A 20,333-nucleotide genomic window follows, 5' to 3' on the forward strand; every position below is an offset into this window, starting at 1 on the left:
CTAGGCTCCCAAAAAGTCCCACATATGTGGTATCCCCGTACTCAGGAGAAGCAGCAGAATTTATTTTGGGGTGTCATTTCACATATGCCCATGGCATGCGTGAGCAATATATCATTTAGTGACAACTTTGTGAAAAAAAAAAAAAGTTTGTAATTTTCCCGCAACTTGTGGCAAAATATAAAATATTCCATGGACTCAACATGCCTCTCAGCAAATAGCTTGGGGTGTCTACTTTCTAAAATGGGGTCATTTGTGGGGGTTTTGTGCCATCTTGGCATTTTATGGCCTTCAAAACTGTAATAGGTAGTGAGAAGTGAACTCAAAAAATTACGCCCTTAGAAAGCCTGAAGGCGGTGCTTGGTTTTCGGGGCCCCGTACGCGGCTAGGCTCCCAAAAAGTCCCACATATGTGGTATCCCCGTACTCAGGAGAAGCAGCAGAATTTATTTTGGGGTGTCATTTCACATATGCCCATGGCATGCATGAGCAATATATCATTTAGTGACAACTTTGTGAAAAAAAAAAAAAAAAAAAAAAAGTTTGTAATTTTCCCGCAACTTGTGGCAAAATATAAAATATTCCATGGACTCAACATGCCTCTCAGCAAATAGCTTGGGGTGTCTACTTTCTAAAATGGGGTCATTTGTGGGGGTTTTGTGCCATCTTGGCATTTTATGGCCTTCAAAACTGTAATAGGTAGTGAGGCGTGAAATCAAAAATTTACGCCCTTAGAAAGCCTGAAGGCGGTGCTTGGTTTTCGGGGCCCTGTACGCGGCTAGGCTCCCAAAAAGTCCCACATATGTGGTATCCCCGTACTCAGGAGAAGCAGCAGAATTTATTTTGGGGTGTCATTTCACATACGCCCATAGCATGTGTGAGCAATATATCATTTAGTGACAACTTTGTGTAAAAAAAAAAAAAAAATTTTTTTTTTGTCATTATTCAATCGCTTGAGGCAAAAAAATAAAATATTCAATGGGCTCAACATGCCTCTTATCAATTTCCTTAGGGGGTCTACTTTCCAAAATGGGGTCATTTGGGGGGGTTTTGTACTGCCCTGTCATTTTAGCACCTCAAGAAATGAGATAGGCAGTCGTAAACTAAAAGCTGCGTAAATTCCAGAAAACGTACCTTAGTTTGTAGATGTGACAACTTTTGCGCAAACCAATAAATATACAATTATTGACTTTTTTTTTACCAAAGACATGTGGCTGAATACATTTTGTCCTAAATGTATGACTAAAATTGAGTTTATTGGATTTTTCTAATAACAAAAAGTAGAAAATATCATTTTTTTTCAAAATTTGCGGTCTTTTTACGTTTATATCGCAAAAAATAAAAATCGCAGAGGCAATCAAATACCATCAAAAGAAAGCTCTATTTGTGGGAAGAAAAGGACGCAAATTTTGTTTGGGTACAACATTGCATGACCGCGCAATTACCAGTTAAAGCAGCGCAGTGCCAAAGTGTAAAAAGACCTCTGGTCATTTACCAGCAAAATGGTCCGGTCTGAAAGTGGTTAAAGTGATTTTTTTTTTTTGTGTTGGACAGCATGTGGCCCATGGGCTGCAGGTTGGGCACACCTGTTCTTAAACTTTTAATCAGTGGTGTAAATATCATTATTACACAATTTTTCCACAGCATACAATATATACAGATGATCCATTAAAAAAGCTTGCTGTTCCTAGATTGTCTAATCTGCAGTGTAAGGCAGGAGTGATCTTTTATTGTATTTCCTATTTGTTGTTGTTTCTCTGCATGTAAACATTGGCTGTTTATTCTGAGAAGCATCTTTCATACGCTTGCTCCAGCTTACACTATTACATGCTTCCCTTGCAGGCACTTGGCATGCTCTTTTGGCACAAACATAACATAGAAAAATCTCTGGCAGACTTGCCCAACTTCACCCCATTTCCAGATGAATGGACTGTGGAGGACAAAGTCTTGTTTGAGCAAGCTTTTGGCTTTCATGGGAAAACCTTCCACAGGATCCAGCAGATGGTAAGAATTGCACACTACTGGGAACAGTAGTGGGCACGTGTACCCTATTACAGATCAGAGCTGGCAGTCCTATCTCAAAACCTAAGATTACCTGTAATCACCACCTGGCATTGTCGACCTTCTTTTTTTTTTTGTTCTATTTGCGTCTGTGGGGTCTTTTGCAAGACTATTGTAGGATTGATTCCAATTTAATGTAAATGGCTTGTGCTCTAGGTGTAGCTGAACTCTGGATAATGTAAAAATTCTCCCTGGCAATGGAGTGCTGCAAGGGTTAAGTGGTCGTTTCGGTCTAGGTCAGAGGTGTTGAATTGGAATTCAAGGAGGTCCGGTTACTAACCTTTTCTTCCTGTTGAGGTCCGACTCCTTAAGTTTGTGCTATGACCTGAAATATTGTAGCCGTCGTATATGTCCATAAAGAGATGAGAAATGTACCATTTCCAGAGTATTTCAACAGTATCTCTGTGATGGGAGACACCTGATGGATGAGGGGCCCCCGTACGCTGACCGACACCTGATGGAGGGGTGGGGGCCTCTGATAGAGGGGTGTAGCCCATCTAATAAACTGTGTACCTGATGGATACTTTAATGTTAAAGTGGTTCTAAAAGCATTCTCTTCATTAGTGACGTTCCAGTCACCTGTGGGAAAAAATAAGTCGGCAGCTACAAAAACTGTAGCTGCTGACATTTTTCAAACAGCTACTCGCCTGTCCCACGATCCAGCAATGTGCTCACCCCAGTCAGTCTCACTTGCTGTCTTCGGTCCCTGGCATCTTCACTATGGGCACACGGGTGTGGCAGCTTGTGGCTTCACAGCTGTTTGCCCACTGTGCGTGTGCGAGTCGCGCTGCTCATCATGAGTGGTGGATGCAGTCTTCTGGGACCTGTCAATGTCTTAAGACTGCAGGAGGGAGGAGAACTTCAGTTTTTTACTTCCGTGACGGTCAAACTGAAGTGGGAAGTGCATATCTGTCAAAATTGGGTATCTACCACTGCTCCTCAAGAGGAGCGGGGAAAGAGTCCTTTAAGTGGAACTTCTCCTTTTGGGTGGAGCGCTGCTTTTAGGCTGCATTCACACCTGAGCGTAGCTTTTTCAAGCGTTTTTTGCGGCGTTTTTTACCGCAATTCACGGCGTTTTTACCGCGATTCGCTGCGTTTTTTGTCGCGAATTTGTGCAGGGCAAAAGGTCACCAATGTTAAGCATTGAGCAGATACAGCGTCAAAACGCCCATAGAAACGCTCGTTGTCGCGCTAAACGCTCGAATCGAGCGTTTCCATTCGTTTCTATGGGAATGAAAACGCCCAAATCAGCCCGATTCACGCGACAAAAAAGGGTCCGGAACTTGTTTGAGCTTCAGGCGTAGGGCTTCAGGCGACTTGGAGTGGAGATGTGAACCATCTCCATTGAGAATAATGTATTTTTTCCCCTCCAGCGTTTTGTAGCTTCAGGCGTAGGGCTACAAAACGCTCAGGTGTGAATGGGGTCTTAAGGTAAACGCCTTCCCTGCAGCAAAGCCTCTCTCCCTCTTCATTGACTCAGACACAGCAGCATGAGCCATTGGCTCTGCAGTCAATGTAGGCAAGTATGATCGGGGGGGAGAGAGAATCAAGCTTTTAGAATCATTTTAATCGTTTTGAATTGCCAAAATGTTGTATGATTGGATCTGAATGGCACTCTGCAGTACCTCCTATACCCCATTGCCGGTATATGTACTGCTTTATTGTGCTCATTGCTGTCAATTTATGATGTTCTGCTAAGTTCCACCTCCTAAATTCTGCTCTCACTGCAACTCAAACTTTTTTCCTGCTTATTTGTAGCTTCCTGACAAAACTATTGCCAGCCTAGTAAAGTTTTACTATTCTTGGAAGAAGACTCGCTCTAAGACCAGTGTGATGGATCGCCATGCTCGCAAGCAGAAGCGTGAGCGGGAAGGAAGGTTAGTTCCCGATGAAAGCTTGAGCTATGGCAGCATAGCTTTATAAATCCCCCCCATGTTGTTCTATCCCCAGGTTGGTGTACTCTCTGTTCTCTGAGCTGTTTTTTGGGAGGGAGAAATATTTTGTTAATGGGTGCTGGAGTAAATGACAATGGTCTTCAACTCACCTGGGGAAAATATCCATAGCAACAGTGTGTTGGTAACCACCAACATTATCTGTCATGCTGGTGGCTGTCAGTTACTTGTTGCATCGACTGAGTGGTCTGATTCTGCCATAAATGAGCTCTATTTGGCTTTCATAAGTAGATATTGGTCTGAGTATCTATTGCCCTCAGAAATGGTAGACCTTGCTAGTACCGGGTTTGACCCCCTCCCTTTTTGCCTTCATTCTTTGTGGCATAGATTCAACAAGGTGTTTAAAAACGTTCCTCAGATTTTGGTCCATAGTGACATAACCTCACACAGTTGTTGCAGATTTATCACCTCCACATCCATGATGCCAATCTCCCATTTCAGCACATCAGAAAGGTGCTCTATTGGATGAGATGTGGTGGGTGTGGAGGCCATTGGAGGACAGTGACCTCATTGTCCAGTGGTGAGATGATTGGAGCTTTGTGACATGGTGCATTATCCTGCTGGAAGGAGCCATCAGAAGATGGGGACACTGTAGTCATAAAGGGATGAACATGGTCAGCAACAGTACTCAGGTAGGCTGTGGCATTTAAATGATGCTCCAATTGATACTAAGGGGCTCAAAGTGTGCCAAGAAAATACCCCCCACACTGTTACACCACCACTTTTAATGTTTACACCAAATTCTGACCCAACCATCTGAATGTCACAGCTGAAATTGAGACTCATCAGACCAGACAATGTTTTTCCAACCTCCTATTGTCCAATTTTGGTGATCCTGTGCGAATTTTAGCCTCAGTTTCCTGTTCTTGGCTGACCGAAGTGGCACCCGGTGTGGAAAACCCATTTGACTTGACGTAATCTGCCTCAGGTGTAAGAAGGCTGTGATGGAAGCTGCTGTTCTCCAGTGCCATGTACTAGTTCAGGGGTAAAATCCTGAACTGTTTTACTACGAGTTATGCCATTTTCTTGAAACAAGTTTGGGAGTGTTTTCCAAATTGCAAGCTGTCATTCAAAGAGAACTCGTGCAGGAATTTCTATCTGATTGTTTTTTTACGAGGTAGCCGGTGATGTGCAATAACACCCCGTACCCAGTAATTTTTGCCTTTTTTATCACTTTAGTGGTAAAACGGTCATCTCTGGTGGGGTGGCTGTCTCGGCAATACACGATAAAAAATCTTCTGGTATTTAATTCCTTGCTATGTTTTGGAAAATTAAATGTTCTTTTTGCTGTTCGTTTTTTTTTTTTTTTTTTCAGTGGGGATGAGATGGAAGAACCGGTCAATAGCAACCCGACTGATATGGAGGTTGACCCGCAAAAAGAACCCAAGAAAGAAGTAATTGTACGTATGAATCATTTCCTCTTTGTTAGACTGGAACTGCATTCCAAATGTCCATATCTGATGAACATTCAGAGCATGTTGAAATTTTAGTTAACCACTTGCCGGCCGTATAACTTATAGGGCAGCAAGGTGGCACTGCTGCACTTTCCGGTGCTGGCAACCCTCTCCTGCTGTGATTATACACAGTGGGTGCTGATCTGGTACCACGCACTCTATGTCCACAGTCACCGGCCAATCATCCAGCAGAGGCAGAATGATGTTCTGTCTATGTAAACAAAGCAGATTGCCGTTCTGTCAATAGGGAAGGCATGGATCCTCTGTTCCTGCAAAGCCGGAACAAGGATCCATGTTTGACCCTAGTAAAAAGTCTCTCTTAAAAAAAAAAAAAAAAAAATATATATATATATATATATATATATATATATATATATATATATATATATATATATATATATATATATATATATATATATATATATATATATATATATATATATATATATATATATATATGTATATGTGTAATTTTTTTGTTACCCTTAAAAATATATATATATTATGTTCCTTTTTATAGCAGGGATCTCCAAACTGTGGGCTGGATGCAGCCATTTGCTTGCTTTTAACTGGCCCTTTGCGCACTACCCACTTCAACTCACACTGATGATGGGCACGGTTTTCTTCCACTGATGCATTTTCTGCTCCCACAGGACGGCCCCCCTAAAGCCTGATGGACTGTAAACTGGCCCTTTGTGCAAAAAGTTTAGAGACTCCTGCTTTAAAGCATGTTTTAAAGCGCAGTGTTTGTGCTGTGTAGTTTGGCCCCCCTGTTTCACCTGAAATACCTGGCTGATCCTGCCATTTTCTGCCCTCCCCCATGTAAACTGACCAAGATAATCATGGCTGCTGAGCTTTGACACTGTGGTCAGTTTACAAGCCACAGTCATCCTCTCCCCCAGCCTGCCTCTATTAGTATTGAAACATAAAAAAAAATACTGTCAGCCCCTTTCTTGTATTGAGCTATAACACACTGTGTACATGTGAAACGAAGCTTCTAAATATCATTTTTGAAGATCTTTTCAGGGCAGTCACATGACTCCTGACCGCTCTCTGCTGTTATTGCTGTCACAAGGGTAGCAATAGCCATGTGACTGGTCCTCTCTTTATGCAGGGACCCAAAATCCTTCCTGTGCACTTCAAAGTATTCAAAACTGCTGATCTTGCGGTTTGAATACTTTCGATTTTCACTGTTAAGATGCCGGTAAACCAGAAGTGAGGTCATATCATCGCTTCTGGGTTACCGTAGCAGAGAATCGATCAAAGCCGATCCCGGCTTTTACATGTTGGCTAGTAGCTCGGGTATCCCCATGGGAGAGTCGGAGCAAGCCGCGGGAGGGGGGAACATCACCAAGTGGTGGGTTAGCTGTTCCGGTTGTTGTTAGAAGATAGCTGACCATTGACTTTTTTATTTTTATTTTTTTAACAGCTCTGGGGTTATACAAGGAATCGCCCCAGTTCAACCACTTGAAGTCAAATGACGTACCAGGTATGTGATTTGGCAGCAAGTGGTTAAATGAGAATTTGTTGTAAATTGTGTTTTACCTCAGGAGTGTGTGGGTATATTTTTTCCCCCTTTTTTTTTTTTTATTCGGCTTTTTTTTTTTTTTTTTTTTTTTTTTACCAATTTTTAGGGATAAGTATGAAAACTAGAAAGGTCAAAACTAGACTTGTATCTTCAGGTGGGAAAGCTTTCATTTCCCCCTCCCTGGCGCCTCCCCCTATACCCCTACCCCACTGCAGCTAATGGTGAATGTTATATCTGCCACTCTGTTCCTTTCTTGCATTTACAAGCTAAAACTGAAGATGGGCAATTGATCACCACAGAGAAAGTGATTAATGTTGCCGTTTTTTGTACTGCTAGCGTCGTATCTTCTGCCAGAAGAGGAGATTTAATCTGAGCAAGCTGCTTGGGTAAACATTTCTGGCATTGCAGGACAAGTCCAGTTGAATGAGACTATTGGCTATACCACAAGTCCTATAAAAAAAAGTCGGGGGGACCATTTTTAGGGTCGCATTTACACTAGCGCTTTGGCTAATGTTTGTCACATCTTAGCATTTTCAGGGCACTGGGGGTGGCACAGGTACAATGTCCAGCAGTCAGAATTCCTTCAATCTGGACATACAGCCTTAAATAAAAGTAACACTCGGTACATCATCCTGCCCCTATGTATTTATTCCTGTCATAGGTTTTGACAGGCTGCTGATAGCGGGGCTGGATGTTGCACCCGTGCCTCCTCAGGCACATGAAAATGCTGGAGATACTAGTGTGTATGTGGCCTAAGCTGAAGTGGCTTTCAAACCTGGCGATTATTGGTCATTATTCTCATTGTCTGTCTGCTTTTATGCTTTAGCAGTCTCCTAAGAATGACACGGTCCCACATGTGAAGAAAGATAAACACCCATCTCAGGCTAAAAACCGAGCCAAACGGAAGCCACCAACGGGCATGTTCCTGTTTAAAGAGGACGTGGAAGCCATCTCTGCCAACGCCAATGCTGCTACCACTATGCTGAAACAGCTGGATATGGAACTGGTCTCCATAAAGAGACAGGCAAGTGCTACTTCATCCTCCGCTGACAAGGTGAAAGCCTGGTAATCATATGTACTGTTGTAGTGTTTTTTTTTTTTTTTCTTTCTATTAGGACCAGTTCACACCATAGAAACGCAGTCCAGAATGCGTTCCAGATGCTTTTCTGCATGCGCGTTTTTTATGCATTCCAGTGCGTTTTTTCTCCTTTTTTTCTTTTCTTAACCACTTAAGGACCAGGCCTCTTTTATAGTGTGGTGTTTATAAGTTTAAAAAACGCTTTTTTTTTTTGCTAGAAAATTACGTGGAACCCCTAAACGTTATATATATTTTTTCTTCTAACACCCTAGAGAATAAAATGGCGGTTGTTGCAATACTTTCTGTCGCACCGTATTTACGCAGTGGTCTTACAAGAGCATTTTTTGGGGGAAAAAATACTTTTTTGAATAAAAAAATAAGACAACAGTAAAGTTAGCCCATTTTTTGTATGTAGTGAAAGATAGTAAATTGATACCCAACATGTCACACTTCAAAATTGTGCCTGCTCGTGGAATGGCGACAGACTTTTACCCTTAATCTCCATAGGTGACCCTTAAAAAAATTCTACAGGTTGCATGTTGTGTTAGAGGAGTTCTAGGGCTAGAATTGTTGCTCTCGCTCTACCGATCACGTCGATACCTCAAATGTGTTTGAAAACCGTTTTCATATGTGGGCGCTACTCATGTATGTTTGCTTCTGTGCGCGAGCTCGGCGGGACGGGGCGCGGTTCAAAAAAAGTGTATTTTTTTTTTTAACATGTTTAAAAAAAAAATCGCTTTTATTCCTATTACAAGGAATGTAAACATCCCTTGTAATAGAAAAAAGCATGAAAGGACCTATTAAATATGCTATCTGGGGTCAAAAATATGTAAAATCTCCATATATACACTCAAATGCAATAAAAAAAAAATGTCATGTTAAAAATATAAAAAAAACAAAAGTCCTTTTAAGAGCTAGGGGCATAAGTGATGTTTTGATGTCGCTTCCACCCTGCAATGTCATGCCACTGCCGACTGCTCCGGTAAGCAGCAGAGGGCACCGGAGCCACCGATTAAAAGTGATCTTGTGGCGAATCTGCCGCAGAGACCACTCTTATCTTGTAGCGGACCACCGGCCAAACACAAGAATACCAGGTTTATGACAGCTAGCTGCTGCCATAACGATATCCGTCCTCAAAGTGATGACATATATTGGCGGTCCGGAAGTGGTTAAATAAGGATGTGTTCCAGTGCAAGAAAAATGCAGCATGTTTTTTGGGGGGCTTTCTTTTCTACTGGAACACACTAGAACTGCAAGCACTGGTGGGAAGTATACCATTGAAAATCATATAACCTACTTTGCATGCAATTTTGATGCAGAAAACAAAAATGCACTGGACTGCATGTGGTGTGAACTGGCCCTAAAAGTAAAGACACCACTTCTAATAATCCATTTTATTAGATCACATGACATTCCTGCTTTTGGTGCTCACTAGTAAAGGTTTGCAGTAAGCCCCCATTTTATCATAGTTGACAGTGACCGGAGTGGTTTCCTTGGTCATTAAACCTAGTGGTGGTCCTGGTCAGGCATGTCCACATTTTGTCTCCCAGCATAATCGGTATAGATTAGGTTTCCCAGTTGCTGTCTTTTTTTATTTTTTTTTATTTTTTATTTTTATTATTTGATTTGCCAATCAGCAGCTTTATAAAACTTAAAACATTTAATGATGGAACTGATCTGAAAAAAGGTTGAATTGTCCATAGGTTCCAGTCGGGTTTTATATTTAAAAATAACCTTAGTTAGCTGTTGCATCTTTTGTAAGGCCTTTTTCACACAAGCATATTCGTGTACACCTGTGCAAGGGCCACTTGCACAGGGATGCCCAGGTTTTCCATACATCCCTGTGTTGGCCACATTTTGTCAGTTGGGGTGCAGCAGCTGCATGAACACAACTACTGTTTAGTTTGACAGCCTTCAATGGGACTGCCTGTACGGAACACCCGTAGAGGTAAATGCATCCTATGTACGGGTGTATGGCGTAGTACAACGGTGCGAATGAGGCCTAGTGCAGACTGCAACAAAAAGCTCTCATTGCTTCATTAAAGGATACGTTCAAAAAGTGCTTGATCCCATGTGCACTCAGATGGGTTGTGCATAAAAAAAAATTAGAGATCGATATATATATATATATATATATATATATATATATATATATATATATATATATATATATATATATATATATATATATATATATATATATATATATATAATATATATAATATTTTCCTTTCTATATTATATTCTCAGGGTTTGTGTTGGGGTCTGCTGCTAAATACCTGGTAGTGTTCTAATTGCTTATAAACAGTGATAGAAAATTAGTGTGTGGTGCAGCGCTCCCCGCTAAGACTATGTAGATTAACACACTAGGGACACGCTGCATGTGAGGACTTATAAATCATTAAAAACCAATACAATGTGTAGGACAATATTAATATAACATAAACCACAATAGGTAAAATAAGCCAAAACACCACTGTTTATCACTGGTATATAAATCGTAGCAGTGGCTTGGCTTATAGTACTTACTGCTGTTTGTTATATAGTCCTACACATTGTATTTGGTTTTTAATGCTTTATTGGGCCTCACATGCAGTCCCCCCAAGTGTTAATCTACATAGCTTTAGTAGGGAGCGCTGTACCACACATTCATTTTGTATCAAGGGATAAGTTCACCTTTTAGTAACCTGTTATTAAATTGGCACCCCCTACCCCGATCCTTCATTGTGACAGGAGGCAGGGGATTCTCTCCCCCCACCTGCTGTCCCATTTTTAAAATCCATACAGCCTAACGGGACTCTGCCCACACAGCTGCATCATTTATTCAGGGTTTCTGAATGGATGATCTACAAGTCCCGTCTGCCACTGCAACAGATGGTTTATAGTTCCTCGTGAACCTGGAGGGCGCTGGTGGTCATAGTACATTGATTCTTCCTGGATTTCAGTATCTGCCCATATGGGAGGTATGCGCAGACGGTTGTATTAAGAGTCTGCAGGTGCAAAGCTCTGCAGGCTCCTAATGAATAATGCACATTTTGTTCACCTGCAAAAAAATGTCTAGTGTGTGCATTTGTATACAAAGTTAACTTGGACTTCAACAGAGTAATTAGTCGATTTATGTAAATATCAACCACATAAATGCATAATGTTGAAGAAATTAAAGCCTGTTGTGTTTTTTTGCTTTTCGCTCCTGATGTTGTGCAGTTTCATTCATGTCATTCAAAAGTCTAAAAACATTCTTGATTTTTAGATTCAAAATATCAAACAGACAAACAGTGCACTCAAGGAGAATCTACAGGGTGGAGTTGAGGACTACAGAGTCACTGAGGTAGGTGCTAGGCCATTATTTTATACAGCTTACATTTAGAGGAGAGCATTAAAGTACATTTTGTAGGTGAACAGACAATTCCTAATTTTTTTGCCATCAGCATATCTGGATTGAATGTTAATCTGATTATTAAAAGCTATCCTAGCCTTGTATATGGTTATAATTCTAGATTGAAATACTTTATTTTGCCTTCTATATTTGTGCAGTTTTAACTAAATACACTTTTTTTTTTTTTCAGGTTCCACAAAAATTTAATGCTCGCTGGACAACGGAGGAGCAGCTTCTAGCTGTTCAAGGTATAAAAGAATACTTGCTGCCTCCGGTACAACCTGGCTATTTTATAATGACCAGTGTTGACGGGCTTTGGGTTGCGAATGCTTTTGGTACCAGTAGGAGATGCTTCTAAGATCTCTCCCCGAGCTGCGTTTTTGACCTGTTACAAGCTGCTTTTGCAAACCCATAGACTTATGATGGGAATAGAAGCAGTTTTGATGTAAATACGTCTGTTGCCACTGGTCCTAAGTTGTTTTAAAGACTGATATTGAAATGTTTCGTTCTGAGCACCTTTACTGACATGCAATAGCTGCATCTTGCTAGGGTTTTGCTGGATTGCATGGCCTAGAGTCCCAGAGATGGTGAACCTTGGCACCCCAGATGTTTTGGAACTACATTTCCCATGGTGCTCAACTATACTGCAGAGTGCATAAGCATCATGGGAAATGTAGTTCCAAAACGTTTGGGGTGCCAAAATTTGCCAGACTGTCAATGGCCAACAATCATGGGTCTTTAAAACCTGGGGGGAGGGGGTGAGAGTCTTCTGTTCATTTCTACACTAACCTTGTGCAGCTCCGCAAGGACAAATTGCATTAGAGCATTAATTGTGATAGTGTGATACTGCGCTGTCCTAAAGGTAAAAAACACTCATTTAACTGCTGCAACAAAATTATGTGAGATACCCACACTAACATACCATTCCAAACCTGTTAGCTGCTAGTTACTCAGGCGTCAAGCTACAAAACGCTCAGGTGTGAATGGGGTCTAAATCTCGTAGTTGTGACTGTATCCATGTCGTTTCCCTATATCTGTTCTACTTATTGCAATTTCTAAATCAACTCAACTTTTCTCTTATTGTGTAGCCAACCTGAAATTCTAGAAATAACGATCGCGTCATAATTTTTAAAATCTGGTGCCTGCTAATCCTGTCTTTTTTTTTTTTTTTCTTTAGTCATTATATTGTACACAATGCTGGGGCGTTTACGTGCCCAAATATTTCAGTACGATAGATTTAAGTTTTCTGAAATCCTGGGGCAGTGCAATTTGTATCGTTTTAAATGTATATGTTAACGTTGGGAGTACAAGCATTTTAACTGCATTTATTCTGCCAGTCCATGAAAGAGCTTTATATCGCATCATATTCAGTTGGTCCTTAATCTTGTTAAAGCGGTGTTTCAGCCCTAAAAAAAAAAATTTAAAAGTCAGCAGCTGAAACAAAAGTAGCTGCTGACTTTTAATATGGAGACTTACCTTTCCAGGGCCCCCACGATGTCAGCCGCTGAGGCTGACATGTCCCTCGGCTCTCGGGTCCTAGCGCTGCCATTCCAACTAAGGGAAACAGGCAGTGGAGCCTTGCGGCTTCACTGCCCTTTCCTACTGCGCATGCGCGAGTCACGCAGCGCTTTGTGAATGGGACGCGCTGTGTTAGGGAACACACAGTTCCCAGAACACAGCGCGCCCCATTACCCAGAAGACAGCGTGGAGGAGAAGACCGAAGATCACCGAGGAGCAGGAAGAGGGCAGATTAGGAAGACTGCCTAGCAACAGGGATTTCTGGACAGCTAAAAAAAAAATTTCTAATGGTTTTTTTTTTTTTTTTTTTTTTTGGGTGGCCCTCCACTTTAAGGGAATATAGTTAACTTTAAACCTGGCGCCCAGAGATGATGTCAATTTTATGTCTAAATACCCCATATCTTCCTTGTGCCACGTAAATGGGAATTCTAAAGTTAGATTTAAGATCTCGGAATTAACCATATTTATTTTACCACTTTGGTAGGTGTAACTTCAGTCTTTCTGCTATTATTTTGGCAAAAATCTTTATATCTACGTTTAAATAATGATATAGGCCTATAGCTCCCCAAGGATGCTGGATCTTTCCCATCTTTCAAGATAAGGGTAATATGTGCTAATAATGACTTCTCCAGAAACTTCTCTCCCTCTCCCAATGCGTTGAAATAGTCACATAATTTAGGGGCTAAGAACTTGGGAAAACTTTTTATAATATAGAATGGCATATCCAGGCCCGGGCTCCCTCCCAGGGCTGTGCTCTTTATTGCTCTCTCCACCTCCTCCCTCCTGCGATATGGGGGCTTTGAGCAGCTCCATCTTCTCCTTCTCCCCTCTGGGGAGGTCAAGGTCCTCTAGATACTCCATTACTTCCCTCTGCCTTCTCCTTTCCTCCCTTATCTGCCCTACATTTTACAGGGCAGTATAATAGGAGTGGAATATTCTGGCGATGTCCAGGGAAGAGAATAACTTCTCTCCCCTGTCATCAGCTTTCCTCTCCTGTACTAAAAGCTCTTCTATCTCTCTCCTTTTTGCTATTAGATCTTGTCTTTCTGGGATCTCTTTTAGGTCTAGTTCTTTGCTCCAAATCCTGGATCTCCTTATATAACTGGACTTTCTTCTTTTCCCTTTCTTTCTTTTTCCCTGCCCCGATCCCAATCAAAATCCCCCCCTTATTACAGCTTTGTGTGTTTCCCAGAGAGTAGCTCTTGAGACTTCTGTCCTATCATTAAGCTCAAAAAAGGCCACAAATTCCTCCTCTCTTACGGCTTTGATGCCAAGTCTTGGATGAGTGAATCATTTAACATCCAATTTTTTCCCCATTTAAAGAGTCTCCCTGTATGTCCAGTTGAATTTTCCCTGGGGCATGATCTGACAAAGTGATTGTTTTAATTTCTGCCTCTTTTAGGAGTAGTACTAATTGATGTTCTATTAGGATATAATCTATCCTGGAAAATGACCGATGCACGGGAGAGAAATAAGTGTAGTCATGCTTCCTTGGGTGGCTGATCCTCCATGCAACCATCGGCTGCCAACCCCACCAATGCTTTTTTTTTTTTTTTTATTATTTTATTATTATATATCTTCTGTCTTTGCACAGTGGATCGGTTAACCCACCGAGGTATCCACTTTTGGATCAATACTCCAATTTAGGTCCCCTGCAATAATTAGTACTTTCCTAAGAAACGTATTTGGGTCCTTATTCGGGTCGTAAATATTCACAATCGTACACTTCATATTAAATAGTTTCCCTTTTTATGAATAGATGCCTTCCCTCTGGGTCAGCCAGATGCTTCTCTACCTCAAACCTCATCGTCCTATCGAATCCTATGGCTACACCTCTTGTGTGGTGATGGAATGTCGCTATAAAACCAATTGGAGAACTGGTATGACACCAATCCACTCCTGAAGCTTGCATGATATACAGTGGTGTGAAAAAGTGTTTGCCCCCTTCCTCATTTCCTGTTCCTTTGCATGTTTGTCACACTTAAGTGTTTCGGAACATCAAACCAATTTAAACAATAGTCAAGGACAACACAAGTAAACACAAAATGCAATTTTGTAAATGAAGGTGTTTATTATTAAAGGTGAAAAAAAATCCAAACCATCATGGCCCTGTGTGAAAAAGTGATTGCCCCCTAAACCTAATAACTGGTTGGGCCACCCTTAGCAGCAACAACTGCAACCAAGCGTTTGCGATAACATTCAATGAGGCTTTTACAGCGTCCTGGAGGAATTTTGGCCCACTCATCTTTGCAGAATTGTCCTAATTCAGTTACATTAGAGGGTTTTCGAGCATGAACGGCCTTTTTAAGGTCATACCACAACATCTCAATAGGATTCAGGTCAGGACTTTGGCTAGGCCACTCCAAAGTCTTCTTTTTGTTTTTCTTCAACCATTCGGTGGTGGACTTGCTGGTGTGTTTAGGATCATTGTCCTGCTGCAGAACCCAAGTTCGTTTCAGCTTGAGTACACGAACAGATGGTCGGACATTCTCCTTCAGGATCTCTTGGTAGACAGCAGAATTCATAGTTCCTTTTATCACGGCAAGTCTTCCAGGTCCTGAAGCAGCAAAACAGCCCCAGACCATCACACTACCACCACCATATTTTACTGTTGGTATAATGTTCTTTTTATGAAATGCAGTGTTCCTTCTACACCAGATATACTTGGACACACACCTTCCAAAGAGTTCCACTTTTGTCTCATCGGTCCACAGAATGTTGTCCCAAAAGTCTTGGGGATCATCAAGATGTGTTGTGGAGAAATTGAGACGAGCTTTGATGTTCTTTTTGCTCAGCAGTGGTTTTCTCCTTGGAACTCTGCCATGCAGGCCATTTTTGCCCAGTCTTTTCCTGATGGTGGAGGCATGAACGCTGACCTTAACTGAGGCAAGTGAGGCCTGCAGTTCCTTGGACATTGTTGTGGGGTCTTTTGTGACCTCTTGGATGAGTCGTCGCTGCGCTCTTGGGGTAATTTTGGGCGGCCGGCCACTCCTGGGAAGGTTCACCACTGTTCCATGTCTTCGCCATTTGTGGATAATGGCTCTCACTGTGGTTCGCTGGATTCCCAAAGCTTTGGAAATGGCTTTATAACCCTTTCCAGACTGATAGATCTCAATTACTTTCTTTCTCAATTGTTCCTGAATTTCTTTGGGTCTCGGCATGATGTGTAGCTTTTAAGGATCTTCTGGTGGACCTTACTGTGTCAAGCAGCTCCTATTTAAGTGATGCCTTGATTGTGAACAGGTGTGGCAATAATCAGGCCTGGGTGTGGCTAGAGAAATTGAACTCAGGTGTGGACAACCACAGTTATAGTATGTTTTAACAAGGGGGGCAATCACTTTTTTTCACACAGGGCCATGATGGTTTGGATTTTTTTTCATCTTTTAATAAACACCTTCATTTACAAATTGCATTTTGTGTTGTCCTTGACTATTGTTTAAATTGGTTTGATGTTCCGAAACACTTAAGTGTGACAAACATGCAAAGGAACAGGAAATGAGGAAGGGGGCAAACACTTTTTCACACCACTGTAAGTCTCCTGGATACATGCCACATTTGCACCCAAAAATTGCAATTCGTTGTTCACTTTGTACTTCTTTTTTTTTTTTTTTTTTTTTGCTGTGTTTTTTAATCCCCTTCCATTATACGTAATCAAATTTACCACTACCATAAATTTGCTACTTCAAAGGGCTTTAGGAGCGTATGGTCGAGCAGGGGGAGCACCCAGCTGGGCGACAGAGGGCGTGAGAGAGAGAAAAAAAATGCCCAAAAACGAGGGCCACGTTCTCTCTGAAACAAATGCCAAAAAAGACTGGACAGACCCCCTTTTTTTGTTTAACCACTTCAATACCAGGCACTTAAACACCTTCCTGCCCAGAACAATTTTGAGCTTTCAGCGCTGTCGCACTTTGAATGACAATTGCGCGGTCATGCTACACTGTACCCAAATGAAATTTTTATCATTTTTTTCCCACAAATAGAGCTTTCTTTTGGTGGTATTTGATCACCTCTGCGGTTTTTATTTTTTTCTAAACAAATAAAAAAATACCGAAAATTTTGAAAAAAAACGTTTTTTTTTGTTTCAGTTTTAAAACTTTGCAAATAAGTAAGTTTTCTCCTTCACTGATGGGCAATGATAAGGCGGCACCGATGGACACCGATGAGGTGGCACCAATGAAGTGGCACTGATGAGGTGGCATTGATGGACACCGATATGTGGCACTGATAGGCGGCACTGATGGGTGGCACTGATGGGCGACATGCATGGGCACTGATAGGTGGCACAAATTGGCACTGATAGCTGGCATGGATAGGGGGCATGGGTAGGCGGCACAGGTGGGCATGGGTAGGCGGCACAGGTGGGCATGGGTAGGCACTGATAGGCGGCACAGATGGGAACTCATAGGCGGCATTGTATTATAATATATTGTACTAATGGATGCCAATCAGTGCCAATCAATAATGCATGCCAATCAGTGATGCCCATTATGGGCACTGATTGGCATCCATTATGGGCACTGATTGGCATCCATTGTGGCACTGACTGGAACCCCTGGTGGTCTAGGGTGGCATACCTTGTCCTTGGCATCCCTGGTGGTCCAGTGTGGGCATCCTCGGGGGGGGGGGGGGGGTGGCTGTGCTGATAATCGATCAGCACAGACCCCCCCTGTCAGAGGAGCAGCCGATTGGCTCTCCTCTACTCGCGTCTGACAGACGCGAGTGAGGAAAAGCCGATCACCGGCTTTTCCTATTTACACTGTGATCAGCCGTGATTGGACACGGCTGATCACGTGGTAAAGAGTCTCCGAGATCGTAGTTGCCGGGTGTCAGACTGACACCCAGTAACAACGATCGCCGCGATGCGCGCCCCCGGGGGCGCGCAGCGGCTCATAATCCTGATCACGTCATATGACGTCCGGTCAGGATTATGAAACCACTTTGCCACCGTCTATTTGCTATAGGGCGGGCGGCAAGTGGTTAATTTATGGGCCTGGCTGACATCTTCCTGATGTCGCCTTATCCCCATGTCACCCAAGGGGCTCCCACCTCGGGCCTGTCCAGTCCCCCAGCTCACCTCCACTCCCCGCCCCCCCCCCCCCCCCCCACCGCTTATCTTCACAATTACCTTCCCCGTTGCCTTTTGTCTTAACGTCCCTTTTACCAGTGACTGACTCCACTATTCACCCCCTCTCTTCCCCCTTTATTCCATCTCAGATTTCCATGTCATAGAGGGTCTCCTTCCTTCTCTCCCCATCCCAGTAATGGAGGGGGTGGGATATCCAGTTTGTTACAAAAGTCCCCCAGGTCTTCTGGGAAACACAGAACTGCAGAGACATCTATGTATTTTTTTTTTTTTTTTCCTATCGAGGCTGGAAACCCCCATTTTTAGGATATCCCTGATGCTACCATTAGCTCAGTTAGGGGTTTTAAAAGTCTCCTTGTCAAAGGCTCTTTAGACAAGTCTGCGTAAACCTGTAATTTCGCTTTTTCAAAAGCTATTCCTGATAGTGTCCTCATGTTTCCCATAATTTGGGCTTTCTCTTCCACATAATGAAACTTCACTATGGCATCTCTCGGGTTCTCTGACCTTTTGGGTGGAGTAAAGTGTGATCCTATGAATTCTGTCCACGTCTCTGCATTACTGTGTTTCTCAGGGAGACCTTTAATGCGCAAGATTTTTTACGTCGGCTCCGATTCTCTTGGTCTTCCAATTTATAAAGAAGGGCTCTATTCGCTCTTTGTAGGGAAATAATTTGTTCCGATATTTCATCCAGTCTTTGATCATGAGCATCTAATCTGTCCTCCATCTCTTCCACCCTCCCAAGAACTAGCCCAATATCTGCCCTTACTGCAGTAATGTCCGCTTTCAGTGACGCTTACATTTTTTTTTTGTAAGCATCTCCTTAATTTGTGGCATTTCCTCCCGGGTTGATGATTGCATAATTCTTTCTCCCACTATCTCAACATCTTCCCCTTTTTTTTTCCTCTGTTCCCCATCTTGGGCTTTGGGCTGGGCTTTAGTGCTTCCGTGTGGGCTATTCCCATTGTTTCTTGGCCCCATAGGATTTACACCGTTCACTTTCCCTACTCTATTCTCTTCAGTCATCTTTTTTGTATGTTCAATCCTGAGAGCAATGGGGCCCCTAACCTGGGGCTACCCTGCCTTCTCTTATACTGGTGTTGCTAGCCATGTAGTGCTGGATCCCTCCCGGGCTTGGAACAGGTGGGGTACTTTTACCTGTTTTGCTTGTTTTCCCTCTCATGTCAATTTCTTACTGAGGATATCACCTTTTTATTAACCTTTCATAACATCCAGTAGCTCTTGGATTCTGAAGTATCAGTGTAACACAGTCGCATAACAGTCATAAGGCGGAACAGTTGGATCACAGTTCATATAATAGTATGCTAGAGCTTTCTCAGGAAGTTCAGTACCCCCCGCCTCGATCTATACCCGTTCTCATCCACAAAGTTCTTTTTAATGTAGCGTTGTTTGTGGGGATCAAATCTGTAGCAAAAAAAATATAACTCCATTAACGCCCCCCAAGACATGTATTTATATGGAAGGTGTGGGGGTGAGTAGAGCAGATGACAGTCGTAGTTCTCCCCCCCCCCCCCCTGTATTCCAAACGTCTCCGCTACTTCTCCCAAAAAGGGTACCTAGGTTAGCACACCGGAATTCAACTACAGGATTCCACACAAGTCATATCCTCATTACTTAATCCATCATTCATTCTATGATAATATTAAGTACCTCTTCAAATGCGCGCGATATGTCTTTCAGGGGGCTCCCCTGCATATTCCCCACTCCTTCCTTCCACATTGGCTAGGGTTGAGGCTGCCTCCTCTCCCCCAAGAATCACCACTCTCACCTCCTCCACGTTGTGCTGTGAGGTCCTGTGGTGGTCTCTCCTTTCCAGGGGTAGTGGTGGCAGCTTGGTTGCAGAAGAGTCCTTGTGAGGAGTAGGGTTTTCACCGATCGTCACCCTCGTCTCTGCCTACGCAACCAGCGTTGTTGGCTTCGGTCCACCGATTGGCTAGTCACTCATCCGCTGGATAGACAGTCTGCTAGCAGGGCAGGGCAGGGCTGGTTTCAGCGATTGAGAGGCAGCCGGGGAGGGGGGGAGTCTCCCTGTGTCCAGTGATCAGTTGGGGCTACACGCTCGTTGAGCAGATGCGGCGGGTAGTGAGCAAAGGTTCAGAGGAGTGTCGAGATGCCGGCAGGTGCCTGGAGCATGCCTACGTAACGGTGCTCCGCTCATCAACTCATCAGGGTTTACTTCCTCTTTAAGTACAGTAGTTTGTCACCATTCTACGAGCGTGCACAATGTTTAAAGCATTACATGGGTATCTATTTACTCGGCTTAACAGCA

General features: G+C 42.8%; 1 protein-coding gene across 1 annotated transcript in view; it reads left to right on the forward strand.

The window, feature by feature from the left end:
- RCOR1 (REST corepressor 1) overlaps positions 1–20,333 on the forward strand; it is a 46,231-nt gene that overhangs the window by 13,607 nt on the left and 12,291 nt on the right. Inside the window, exons 4-9 of the mRNA XM_077465131.1 lie at positions 1,839–2,000; positions 3,816–3,934; positions 5,325–5,409; positions 7,818–8,015; positions 11,320–11,397; positions 11,636–11,693. Of these exons, the coding sequence (XP_077321257.1) occupies positions 1,839–2,000; positions 3,816–3,934; positions 5,325–5,409; positions 7,818–8,015; positions 11,320–11,397; positions 11,636–11,693 (700 nt within the window). The remainder of the gene's footprint in view (positions 1–1,838; positions 2,001–3,815; positions 3,935–5,324; positions 5,410–7,817; positions 8,016–11,319; positions 11,398–11,635; positions 11,694–20,333) is intronic.

The sequence above is a fragment of the Lithobates pipiens genome, unplaced genomic scaffold, assembly GCF_037356315.1.
Source record: "Lithobates pipiens isolate NorthernLeopardFrog02 unplaced genomic scaffold, aLitPip1_a1.2 Scaffold_30, whole genome shotgun sequence".
Taxonomy (NCBI): Eukaryota; Metazoa; Chordata; class Amphibia; order Anura; family Ranidae; genus Lithobates; species Lithobates pipiens.